At 47.0% G+C, this 12,551-nt stretch overlaps 1 protein-coding gene across 2 annotated transcripts in view; it reads left to right on the forward strand.

Annotated features, from left to right (window-relative positions):
• The first annotated feature begins 1,098 nt into the window (after positions 1-1,098).
• The window catches only part of CHIC1 (cysteine rich hydrophobic domain 1), a 31,430-nt gene continuing 19,977 nt past the window's right edge, over positions 1,099-12,551 (forward strand). Inside the window, exons 1-2 of one of the 2 annotated variants that reach the window (XM_067471675.1) lie at positions 1,099-1,370; positions 8,334-8,388. In XM_067471675.1, the coding sequence (XP_067327776.1) occupies positions 1,144-1,370; positions 8,334-8,388 (282 nt within the window). In that variant the 5' untranslated portion in view covers positions 1,099-1,143. The remainder of the gene's footprint in view (positions 1,371-8,333; positions 8,389-12,551) is intronic. The other variant, XM_060756474.2, reaches the window with a different exon arrangement.

Below are 12,551 nucleotides of genomic sequence, written 5' to 3' on the forward strand. Positions count from 1 at the left end.
AGAGCCGTTCACTAGTGGAACTCTCTGCCCCGAGTAAGTCATAGGGAGGAGGGAGCAAGCTTGTTTTCTGCTTCCTTGGAGACTAGGACGCAAGGGAACAATGGCTTCAAACTACAAGAGAGGAGATTCCATCTGAACATGAGGCAGAACTTCCTGACTGTGAGAGCCGTTCACCAGTGGAACTCTCTGCCCCGAGGAAGTCATAGGGAGGAGGGAGCAAGCTTGTTTTCTGCTTCCTTGGAGACTAGGACGCAAGGGAACAATGGCTTCAAACTACAAGAGAGGAGATTCCATCTGAACATGAGGCAGAACTTCCTGACTGTGAGAGCCGTTCACTAGTGGAACTCTCTGCCCCGAGGAAGTCATAGGGAGGAGGGAGCAAGCTTTTTTTCTGCTTCCCTGGAGGCTAAGACGCAAGGGAACAATGGCTTCAAACTACAAGAGAGGAGATTCCATCTGAACATGAGGCAGAACTTCCTGACTGTGAGAGCCGTTCACTAGTGGAACTCTCTGCCCCGAGTAAGTCATAGGGAGGAGGGAGCAAGCTTGTTTTCTGCTTCCTTGGAGGCTAAGACGCAAGGGAACAATGGCTTCAAACTACAAGAGAGGAGATTCCATCTGAACACAAGGAAGAACTTCCTGACTGTGAGAGCCGTTCAGCAGTGGAACTCTCTGCCCTGGAGTGTGGTGGAGGCTCCTTCTTTGGAAGCTTTTAAGCAGAGGCTGGATGGCCATCTGTCAGGGGTGATTTGAATGCAACATTCCTGCTTCTTGGCAGAATGGGGTTGGACTGGATGGCCCAGGAGGTCTCTTCCAACTCTAGGATTCTATGGTTGGGGGTCACAACATGAGGAACTGTATTCAGGGGTCACGGCATGAGAACCACGGTTCTAACTTAACCAGGCCTAGAAATACAGCGTGTCCTGCCTTCCTGGATGTCTTCCATTTGGCATGAAGAAGCTCCCGGCCTCGAACCGCCCTCCCGAGGCTTCGGATGTTTCCGGATGGAACTCCCCACCGCGGGATTCCAGAGTAAGGTTGGCGCCTTTCCGCTAGCCGCTGTGCGCATGCGTGGTGGCTGCCTCGGCCTATGCGCGTGGTGGCGCATGCGCGTAAGGAGGGGAAGGGAGGGGGGAGGCGGCGATGAGCGTCCTGCTCCCCAACATGGCGGACTTCGACACCATCTATGAACTGGAGGAGGAAGAGGAGGAGGACGAAGAGGGAGGCGAGCAGGGCGGCCCGGGGCGGCCCCTGCCCGTCTCTCCGCCCGAGGGAGAGGGCCAGGCCGCGGGGAGGACCGGCCCCGAGCTGCCCCGGCCCCGCGACGCCCCGGAGCCCGTCGCCGTGAGGGGAGCCGGGCACCTCACCGTGTAAGCGGCCGGGGGGCGGGGCCAGGGGCGGGGCTTCGGGGAGGGGGCGGGGCCTAGCCGCCTTCATCCTCAGCACTCAGTAGCAATCTTCTATCTTTCTTCTATCTATCTATCTATCTATCTAAAAATGCTCTGTGCATAATGAGTACCTTAAAAACAAAAGAACCAATGGACGAAATCACACCAAATTTGGCAACAAAACGTCTCACAACACAAGGAGTGACCATCACTCAAAATACTATGATTTTGTCATTTGGGAGTTGTAGTTGCTGGGATTTATAGTTTATTATTATTATTATTATTACTTTATTTGTACCCCGCTAGCATCTCCCGATGTTAGCCCCCGGTGGCTCAGTGGGTTAAAGCACTGAGCTGCTGAGCTTGTTGATTGAAAGGTCGCAGGTTCAATTCCGGGGAGCGGCGTGAGCTTCCGCTGTCAGCCCCAGCTTCTGCCAACCTAGCAGTTCAAAAACATGCAAATGTGAGTAGATCAATAGGTACCGCTCCGGCGGAAAGGTAACGGCGCTCCATGCAGTCATGCCGGCCACATGACCTTGGAGGTGTCTACGGACAACGCCGGCTCTTCGGCTTAGAAATGGAGATGAGCACCACACCCCAGAGTCAGACATGACTGGACTTAATGTCAGGGGACTACCTTTACCTTTACCTAGCATCTCCCGAAGGACTCGATGCGGCTTACAAAGACCAAGGCCTCAACACACAACATAACAATACAAAACCTAAGGCAAATTAAAAACAATTAAAGCAATATAAACAACAAGCAATAAACAATACACTAAGACACAATAGAACTGGGCCAGGCCAGAGTAAAGGGGTACAGGATGAAAAGTGCTGATGTGACAGGTGGTATGTAAGACTTATAGGGCAAGTGCAGTGTACAACGTGTGGCAATCTTAGTTCTACTAAAGTGCTTCTAGGACTTGGTATTGGAGGTTTCTAATCTGAGAAGGCACATCGGAACAGCCAGGTCTTCAAGTTCTTTCTAAAGACTGCCAGGGTAGGGGGCTGTCTAAGATCTTTGGGGAGGGTTTCCAGAGTCGGGGGGCCACCACAGAAAAGGCCCTGACTCGTGTCCCCACCAAACGCGCTTACGACGCAGGCGGGATCACGAGCAGGGCCTCTCCAGATGACCGAAGTGAACGCGTGGGTTCATAGACGGAGATGCGGTCACGCAGGTAGGGTGGTCCCAAACCGTTCAGGGCTTTGTAGGTAAGCACCTGCACCTTAAATTGGGCTCGGAAAATAAACGGCAGCCATCACATTTTTTGACCATCACTCAAAAAATTATGATTTTGTCATTTGGGAGTTGTAGTTGCTGGGATTTATAGTCCACCTACAATCAAAGAGCATTCTGAACTCCACCAACAATGGAATTGAATCAAACTTGGCACACAGAACTCCCATGACCAACAGAAAATACTGGAAGGATTTGGTGGGCATTGACCTTGAGTTTTGGGAGTTGTAGTTCGCTTACATCCATGGAGCACTGTGGACTTAGACAATGATAGATCTGGACCAAACTTGGAACGAATACTCCATACGCCCAAATGTGAACACAGATGGAGTTTGGAGGAAATAGACATTTGGGAGTTGTAGTCACTGGGATTCACTGTTCACCTACAATCAGAGAGCATTCTGAACCCCACGAATGACAGCTTTGGGGCAAACTTCCCAAACAGAGCCCCCACAACCAACAGAAAATACTTAAAGCCATCGAGTACAACTCCCTTCACCAGGACAAGAAAATGTAATCAAAGCCCTCCTGACAAAGAGCCATCCAGCCATAGATAAATAGATAAGATTCACACACAGAGATATAGTATCATAGATTTGAAAGGGACCCTTAAAGAAGGACAATGATATGTTGCATGTTCCAGGGTGGGCAAACCAGACGCTCTCCACATCAACACTGACAAAGAAACAACAGGAAATACTGTTTACCCACAAGCACAAAGAAATTACATATATTAGAAACCAACACTTTCTCATTACTTTATTTTCCAGATCAACAGACTGGGCCACAGCAACGTGTGGCAGGGGACAGCTAGTAACAATAATAATAGGTGGATCTTAGAGGAAGGCAGGGAGTTCCAGAAACTATATTTATTTACTAGCCATCCCCTGCCACGTGTTGCTGTGGCCCACATCGTTGGTGGCGTTCAGAATGTAAGTAAGTAAGTTCAGAATGCTCTGTGATTGTAGGTGAACTATGAATCCCAGCAACTACAACTCCCAAATGCCAAGATTCTATTTCCCCCAAACTCCACCAGTGTTCACATTTGGGCATATGGAGCATTCATATAGAGTTTGGTCCAGATCCATCTAGGGAGGTCCTGCTCCCCATGCTCTATTCCGCCTTGGTTAGACCACTTTACCTGGAATATTGTGTCCAATTCTGGGCACCACAATTCAAGAGAGATATTGACTCTAAGCTGGAATGTGTCCAGAGGAGGGCGACTCAAATGATCAAGGGTCTGGAGAACAAGCCCTATGAGGAGCGGCTTAAGGAGCTGGGCATGTTTAGCCTGAAGAAGAGAAGGCTGAGAGGAGATATGATAACCATGTACAAATATGTGAGAGGAAGCCACAGGAAGGAGGGAGCAAGCTTGTTTTCTGCTTCCCTGGAGACTAGGACGCAGTGGAACAATGGCTTCAAACTACAAGAGAGGAGATTCCATCAGATATTAGGAAGGATAAGGAAGAACTTCCTGATTGTGAGAGCCGTTCAGCAGTGGAACTCTCTGCCCCGGAGTGTGGTGGAGGCTCCTTCTTTGGAAGCTTTTAAACAGAGGTTGGATGGCCATCTGTCAGGGGTGATTTGAATGCAATATTCCTGCTTCTTGGCAGAATGGGGTTGGACTGGATGGCCCAGGAGGTCTCTTCCAACTCTTTGATTCTATGATTCTATGATTGTTTGAGTACACAGTGATCTCTGGATGTAGGTGAACTACAACTCCCAAACTCAAGGTCAATGCCCACCATACCCTTCCAGTATTTTCTGTTGGTCATGGGAGAACTGTGTGTCAAGTTTGGTTCAGTTCCATTGTTGGTGGGGTTCAGAATGCTCTTTGATTGTATGTGAACTATAAATCCCAGTAGCTACAACTCCCAAATGTCAAGTTCTATTTCCCCCAACTCCATCTGTGTTCATATTTGGGCATATGGAATATTTGTGCCAAGTGTGGTCCAGATCCATCATTGTTGAGGTGTGAATGTTTCAACTGACCACCTACAAGAGAGGAGATTCCATCTGAACATGAGGAAGAACTTCCTGACTGTGAGAGCCGTTCAGCAGTGGAACTCTCTGCCCCGGAGTGTGGTGGAGGCTCCTTCTTTGGAAGCTTTTAAACAGAGGCTGGATAGCCATCTGTCAGGGGTGATTTGAATGCAATATTCCTGCTTCTTGGCAGAATGGGGTTGGACTGGATGGCCCATGAGGTCTCTTCCAACTCTTGGTTTCTATGATTCTATGATTAGCATTTGATAGCCTGGCAGTTTTTTGGTGTAGCTTGTTAGTGCCTGGGGCAATCTTTTGTTGAGAGGCGATTAGATGTCCCTGATTGTTTCCTCTCTGTTGTTTTGCTGTTGTAATTTTAGGGTTTTTTAATACTGGTAGCCAGATTTTGGTAGCCAGATAGCTAGAAAAACGAACAAAATCTGTCTACTAGTATTAAAAAACTCAAAAATTACAACAGCAAAACAACGGAGAGGAAACAATCAGAGGCATTTAATACCTCTCAACAAAAGATTGCCCCAGGCACTGCCAAGGTGGTCAGTTATTTATTTACTAGCTGTGCCCTGCCACGCGTTGCTGTGGCCTATAGTAAAACTTATCAAAGTTGAGGTAGATATCTGGACTATTATGAAAGAGAGGTCCCTACCTATTCCTTCCCCCTTTTCCTCCCCCTTTCTCTCCTTTCTTCCTTCTCTACCTCTTTCTTTCTTTCCTTCTTTCACTACTTGGTTTCATCCTTCTCTCTTTCCTTCATTCCCTCCCCCTTTCTTCCTTTGCCTTTCTTCCCTCCCTGTTTGCTTCCTTCTTTCACTTTTTATTTCTTTTTATTTCACCACCATCATAACAATAACAATAATGCAGTGCATTGCCTCTGGGACATGACACCTCTCCCATTCCCCATAAAAGGATCTCATAGGAACAATAGCATCATAATAATAGAAATAACAACCTTTACTCGCCACGTGTTGCTGTGGCCAATCTTCCCTCTTTCCCTCCTTCTTTCCCTCCCTCCCTCCCTCACTCCTTCCTTCCTTCCCATCTTTCCTTCTCCTCTTCTTTCTCTATCTCTTTCCTTCCTTCCCCCTTTTTCGTTCTCTTCTGCTGTCTCTCTTTTCTTTCCTTCCATCTTTCCTTTTCTTTCCTTTTCTTCTTCCTCTAACTTTCCTTCCTTCCCCCTTTTTCTTTACCTCCCTTTCTCTTTCTTCCTTCTTTCCTTCCTTCCTGTCTTTCCTAGATTTTGACAGGGCGGGAAGGGGCGGGGTGGGGTTTGGAGGTGGAGTGAAGTAAAAGAAGGTAAGATTGGGGCAGGGGAGTGATGGAGTGTGGGGTTGCGTGTGTGTGTGCGGCAGCGAGGGGAGTCATGGAGCGTGGGGTTGTGTGTGTGTGTGCGGCGGCGGGGGGGAGTGGGGTTGCGTGTGTGTGCAGCGGCGGGGGGAGTGATGGAGCGTGGGGTTGTGTGTGTGTGTGGCGGCGGGGGGAGTGGGGTTGCGTGTGTGTGTGCGGCGGCGGGGGGAGTGATGGAGCGTGGGGTTGCGTGTGTGTGTGCGGCAGGATGTGTGTGTGTGTGGGAAGCAGCGCGGCGGGGCTTGGAGTGGACATGGTTTCCGCAGAGGGAACGTTGGCCGGAAGGCCATGTGCGCGCGCCAGGGAACTTGCGGCTGGGCGCCAATGCGCATGCTCAGTTGTTTTGCCGTTTTGTGAGTGTGTTGTTGTGTTGTTTTTCATTTTGAGTAGATATGTTTGTACCTTGTGGGTTGTGTTATGGGCACGGGGATTTTGGTTAAGTTTCGTTGGGGGATTTTTGAGTTTTGTTGTTTTGCCGTTTTGTGAGTGTGTTGTTGTGTTGTTTTTCATTTTGAGTAGATATGTTTGTACCTTGTGGGTTGTGTTATGGGCACGGGGATTTTGGTTAAGTTTCGTTGGGGGATTTTTGAGTTTTGTTGTTTTGCCGTTTTGTGAGTGTGTTGTTGTGTTGTTTTTCATTTTGAGTAGATATGTTTGTACCTTGTGGGTTGTGTTATGGGCATGGGAATTTTGGTTAAGTTTCGTTGGGGGTTTTTGAGTTTTGTTTCCTCGTTGGATGCCCCTAACAAATTTATATATATAGATTTACTTTGCTTCTATACCGCTGTATCTCAAGCCCGAAGGCGACTCACAGCGGTTCACAAACAGTAAAAACAGTAGAAACAGCAGTGGTTCCATGCAACATATAACAATTGACTTAACACATTATCCATAAATTACCAATAAGCAATTACAATGCACAATTATTACAAAAAACAACCGTACCCAATCTTCTCATCATCCAAGCGTAGTCCAGGTTCGTCGTCCATTGTTCCATTCCATGTTCCATTACCAGATTGCACTAAATTACTCAAACGCCTGCACAAACATCCAGGTCTTCACCTTTTTGCGGAATACCATTAGAGATGGTGCTAGTCTAATGCCGAGGAGCCACCACCGAGAAGGCCCTATCTCTCGTCCCCGCCAGCCGAGCTTGAGAAGCAGGCGGGATCGAGAGCAGGGTCTCCCCGGAAGATCTCAAAGTCCTGGTGGGTTCATAGGCAGAGATGCGGTCGGATAGGCAGCTTGGGCCGGAACCGTTTAGGGCTTTAAAGGCCAACGCCAGCACTTTGAATTGAGCCCGGTAGCAGATCGGTAGCCAGTGGAGTTGGCGCAACAGGGGGGTTGTATGCTCCCTGCGCTCCGCTCCTGTTAAAATCATGGCTGCCGAGCGTTGGACTAGTTGGAGCTTCCGAGCTGTCTTCAAAGGCAACCCCACGTAGAGAGCGTTGCAGTAGTCTAAACAGGATGTAACCAGAGCGTGGACTACCGTGGCCAAGTCAGACTTCCCAAGGTACGGGCGCAGCTGGTGCACAAGCTTTAGCTGTGCAAATGCTCCCCTGGTCACCGCCGAAACCTGGGTTCCAGGCTCAGCGATGAGTCCAGGGTCACACCCAAGCTGCGAACCTGCGTCTTCAGGGGGAGTGCGGCCCCATCCAACACAGGCTGTAACCCTATGCCCTGTTCGGCCTTGCGACTGACCAGGAGTACCTCTGTCTTGTCTGGATTCAACTTCAATTTGTTCGCCCTCATCCAGACCGTCACAGCAGCCAAGCACCGGTTCAGGACCTGGACAGCCTCCTTAGTAGCAGGTGGAAAGGAGTTGAAACATTCACACCTAGCTCCAGCAGACAAGAGTTCTTTGTCTCACCATAGTCTTTCCACAGATATATAAACCCATTTTCCTACTTCCAACAGACCTCACTACCTCTGAGGATGCTTGCCATAGATGCAGGCGAAACGTCAGGAGAGAATGCCTCTAGAACATGGCCATATAGCCCGAAAAAAACTACAACCCAAAGTTGTTTTTTATTATTGTTATTATTATTATTATTATTATCATTATTATTATTCAGGGGAAAGTTGCAAGATAAGAAAGGAAATACTTCATCTATTCGGTTGACTATTAACTTGTGAAATTTCCTACCATAGGATGTGGTTTTGGTCACAATGAGAGATGGGAAATGTAAAGATTTACGGAGAAAAAATGATCTGGCAAAATGGAGTAGGAGATGCCTTATCGATTCCTGTTTTCCCTGATCACTTATGGCAGCTTGCCTTTGTCAAAGGCGTTTGATTCAGCGTTGAATCGTGACTCTGTGATGTCCATTGGGTGGAAACCCTCTTTCTTCTTTGTCTTGAAGGTTCGGCTTGAGCAACAGGTTCGACACAGAATTCCCATCGATTCTGACAGGGAAGGTAAGCCAAAACCTGCACATGCACCTGCTTGAAATAGTAAAAAAAGCTTCTTATTTTGTTTCCTTTTGGGTGGAAAAAGGAGTAAGAGAGGGTGGAGGCTTATTCCTTCCAATAACGAACATGGAGAAAAACAGAACAAGTCACCAATATCCCTTTTATTTTTCCCCTTCTATATAAATAAAGATATAATGTTCGTTTGTGGGATTAACAGAACTCAAAAACCACTGGATGAATTGACACCAAATTTGGACACAAGACACCTAACAACCCAATGTATGTCCTTCACTCAAAAAAAAAAAAACCATGGAAAAATATAATATTATATCTTTTATAATACACACACACACATCTGTTATAAGCTATAATTACAATATTTTATATATTATTGTTATATAGTTTGCTATATAATATGTTACTATTATATCTATATAAATAAAAATGTAATGTTCGTTTGTGGGATTAACACAACTCAAAAACCACTGGGGGAATTGACACCAAATTTGGACACAAGACACCTAACAACCCAATGTTTGTCCTTCACTCAATTTTTTTTGATTTTGTCATTTGGGAGTTGTAGTTGCTGGGATGTATAGTTCACCTACAATCAAAGAACATTCTGAACCTCACCAATGAGGGAGTTGAACCAAATGTGGCACACAGGACTCCCACGACCAACAGAAAACAGAAGGGTTTGGTGGGCATTGATCTTGAGTTTGGGAGTTGTAGTTCACCTACATCCAGGATCTGGACCAAACTTGGCACGAATACTCCATATTCCCAAGTATGAACACAGATGGAGTTTGGGGAAATAGACCTTGACATTTGGGATTTGTAGTTGCTGGGATTTATAGTTCACCAACAATCAAAGAGACGGGGCCTTTTCCGTGGTGGCCCCCCCGTCTCTGGAACACTCTCCCCAAAGATCTTAGACAGGCCCCTACATTGGCAGTCTTCAGAAAGAACTTGAAGACCTGGCTATTCCGATGTGCCTTCCCAGAATAGGAAATTTCCAATACCAAATCCCATAAGCACTTTATTAGAACTAAGATTGCTGCACACTCCACTTACCTATAATCCTTACATATTACCTGTCACATCAACACTTTTTAATCCTGTACCCTTTACTCTGGCCTGGCCCAGTTTTATCTTGTTGATGTATTGTTTATTGCTTGTTGTTTTGTTGTTTTAATGCTGCTTTAATTGTTTTTAATTTGCTTTAGGTTTGTATTGTTATGTTGTGTTGAGGCCTTGGCCTTTGTAAGCTGCATCGAGTCCTTCAGGAGATGCTAGCGGGATACAAATAAAGTTTAATAACAATAATAATAATAATTCTGAACCTCACCAATTACAGAATAGGGGCAAACTTCCCACACAGAACCCCCATGAAAAGCAGAAAATACTTAAGACCATTCAGTCCCAACTCCCTTCACCGGGGCAAGAAAATGTAATCAAAGCTCTCCTAACAAAACTTTCCAACAAGGGGGGGGGGGGCACATTGTCAATGACTATTGTTTTTAAGTGCAGGCCAAGGTCTTTAGGCACTGCGCCCAGATTGCCAATCACTAGTAGGACCACCTGTACTGGCTTGTGCCAGAGTCTTTGCTACTACTACTACTACTACTACTACTATCTTTTTCCTCTCTTGATTGAGACCCATACTTTTTGGATAGGCAAAAAGATTGAGATGATGGAGTCCTGTTAGGACTTTTACCAAAAAAAGAAATAGAAGTTTCTTACAACAAGAAAAAGGGACCAAACAGTAGAATCATAGAGTCAAAGAGTTGGAAGAGACGTCATAGGCTATCCAGTCCAACCCCATTCTGCCAAGAAGCAGGAATATTGCATTCAAATCACCCTTGACAGATGGCCATCCAGCCTCTGCTTAAAAGCTTCCAAAGAAGGCGCCTCCACCACACTCCGGAGCAGAGAGTTCCACTGCTGAACGGCTCTCACAGTCAGGAAATTCTTCCTTATCCTTCCTAATATCTGATGGAATCTCCTCTCTTGTAGTTTGAAGCCATTGCTCTGCGTCCTAGTCTCCAAGGAAGCAGAAAACAAGCTTGCTCCTCCTCCCTGTGGCTTCCTCTCACATATTTATACATGGCTATCATATCTCCTCTCAGCCTTCTCTTCTCCAGGCTAAACATGCCCAGCTCCTTAAGCTGCTCCTCATAGGGCTTGTTCTCCAGACCCTTGATCATTTTAGTTGCCCTTTTCTGCAGTCAATATCTCTCTTGAATGGTGGTGCCCAGAATTGGACACAATATTCCAGGTGTGGTCTAACCAAGGCGGAATAGAGCATGGGGAGCAGGACTTCCCTAGATCTAGACACTAGGCTCCTCTTGATGCAGGCCAAAATCCCATTGGCTTTTTTTGCCAGCACATCACATTCCTGGCTTATGTTTAACTTGTTGTCCACGAGGACTCCAAGATCTTTTTCACACATATTGCTTTCGAGCCAGGCATTGTCCCCCATTCTGTATCTTTGCATTTCGTTTTTCCTGCCAGAGTGGAGTATCTTGCATTTGTCACTGGTGAACTTCATTTTGTTAGTTTTGGCCCTTCATCTCTCTAATCTGTCAAGATCATTTTGAATCCTGCTCCTGTCCTCTGGAGTCTTGGCTGTCCCTCCCAATTTGGTGTCGTCTGCACACTTGATGATCCTGCCTTCTAGCCCTTCATCTAAGTCATTAATAAAGATGTTGAACAGGACCGGGCCCAGGACAGAACCCTGCGGATGGCACTCCACTTGTCACTTCTTTCCAAGATGAAGAGGAAGCATTGGTGAGCATCCTCTGGGTTTGTCCATTTAACCAATTACAGATCCACCTCACCGTAGTTTTGCCTCGCCCACATTGGACTAGTTTCCTTGCTAGAAGGTCATGGGGGACCTTGTCGAAGGCCTTCCTGAAATTCAGGTATGCCACTCCTGGAACGATTCCATCAGCGCTGCCTCCAGAAAATCCTGCAAATCTCTTGGGAAGACAAGCAGACAAACGTCAGCGTGCTGGAAGAAGCAAAGATCACCAGCATTGAAGCGATGGTCCTCCGCCATCAACTCCGTTGGACCGGCCACGTTGTCCGGATGCCCGACCACTGTCTCCCAAAGCAGTTGTTCTATTAGAACTCAAGAACGGAAAATGGAATGTTGGTGGACAGGAAAAGAGATTTAAAGATGGGCTCAAAGCCAATCTTAAAAATTCTGGCATAGACACCAAGAACTGGGAAGCCCTGGCCCTTGAGTGCTCCAGGTAGAGGTCAGCTGTGACCAGCAGTGCTGTAGAATTTGAAGAGGCACGAACGGAGGGCAAAAGAGAGAAAAGTGCCAAGAGGAAGGCGCATCAAGCCAACCCCAACCGAGATCACCTTCGACCTGGAAACCGATGCCCTCACTGCGGGAGAAGATGCAGGTCAAGAATAGGGCTCCAGAATCACCTATGGACCCACCAGAATACTGCTCCTGGAAGACTATCCTACTTGGCCAATGAGGGATCGCTTAAGTAAAAGTATACTCAGATCGGGCGACTAAAATGATCAGGGGTCTGGAGAACAAGCCCTATGAGGAGCGGCTTAAGGAGCTGGGCATGTTTAGCCTGAAGAAGAGAAGGCTGAGAGGAGATATGATAGCCATGTATAAATATGTGAGAGGAAGCCACAGGGAGGAGGAGGGAGCAAGCTTGTTTTCTGCTTCCTTGGAGACTAGGACGCAATGGAACAATGGCTTCAAACTACAAGAGAGGAGATTCCATCTGAACATGAGGAAGAACTTCCTGACTGTGAGAGCCGTTCAGCAGTGGAACTCTCTGCCCCGAAGTGTGGTGGAGGCTCCTTCTTTGGAAGCTTTTAAGCAGAGGCTGGATGGCCATTTGTCAGGGGTGATTTGAATGCAATATTCCTGCTTCTTGGCAGAATGGTGTTGGACTGGATAGCCTATGACGTCTCTTCCAACTCTTTGATTCTATGATTCTATGATCTGCATGCTTTATTTGCCCAATACAGAAGGTCGTGGGGGACCTTGTTGAAGGCCTTCCTGAAATCCAGGTATGCCACATCCACGGCATTCCCCGCATCTACCTAGCTTGTAACTCTATCGAAAACTCTATCCTCGGTCCATCCGGAGAAGTGTCTCAGAATACTTGTCCCTTTTCAGTTCATTCAAAAGG

This window comes from Anolis sagrei, chromosome 10 (genome assembly GCF_037176765.1).
Source record: "Anolis sagrei isolate rAnoSag1 chromosome 10, rAnoSag1.mat, whole genome shotgun sequence".
Lineage (NCBI taxonomy): Eukaryota > Metazoa > Chordata > Lepidosauria > Squamata > Dactyloidae > Anolis > Anolis sagrei.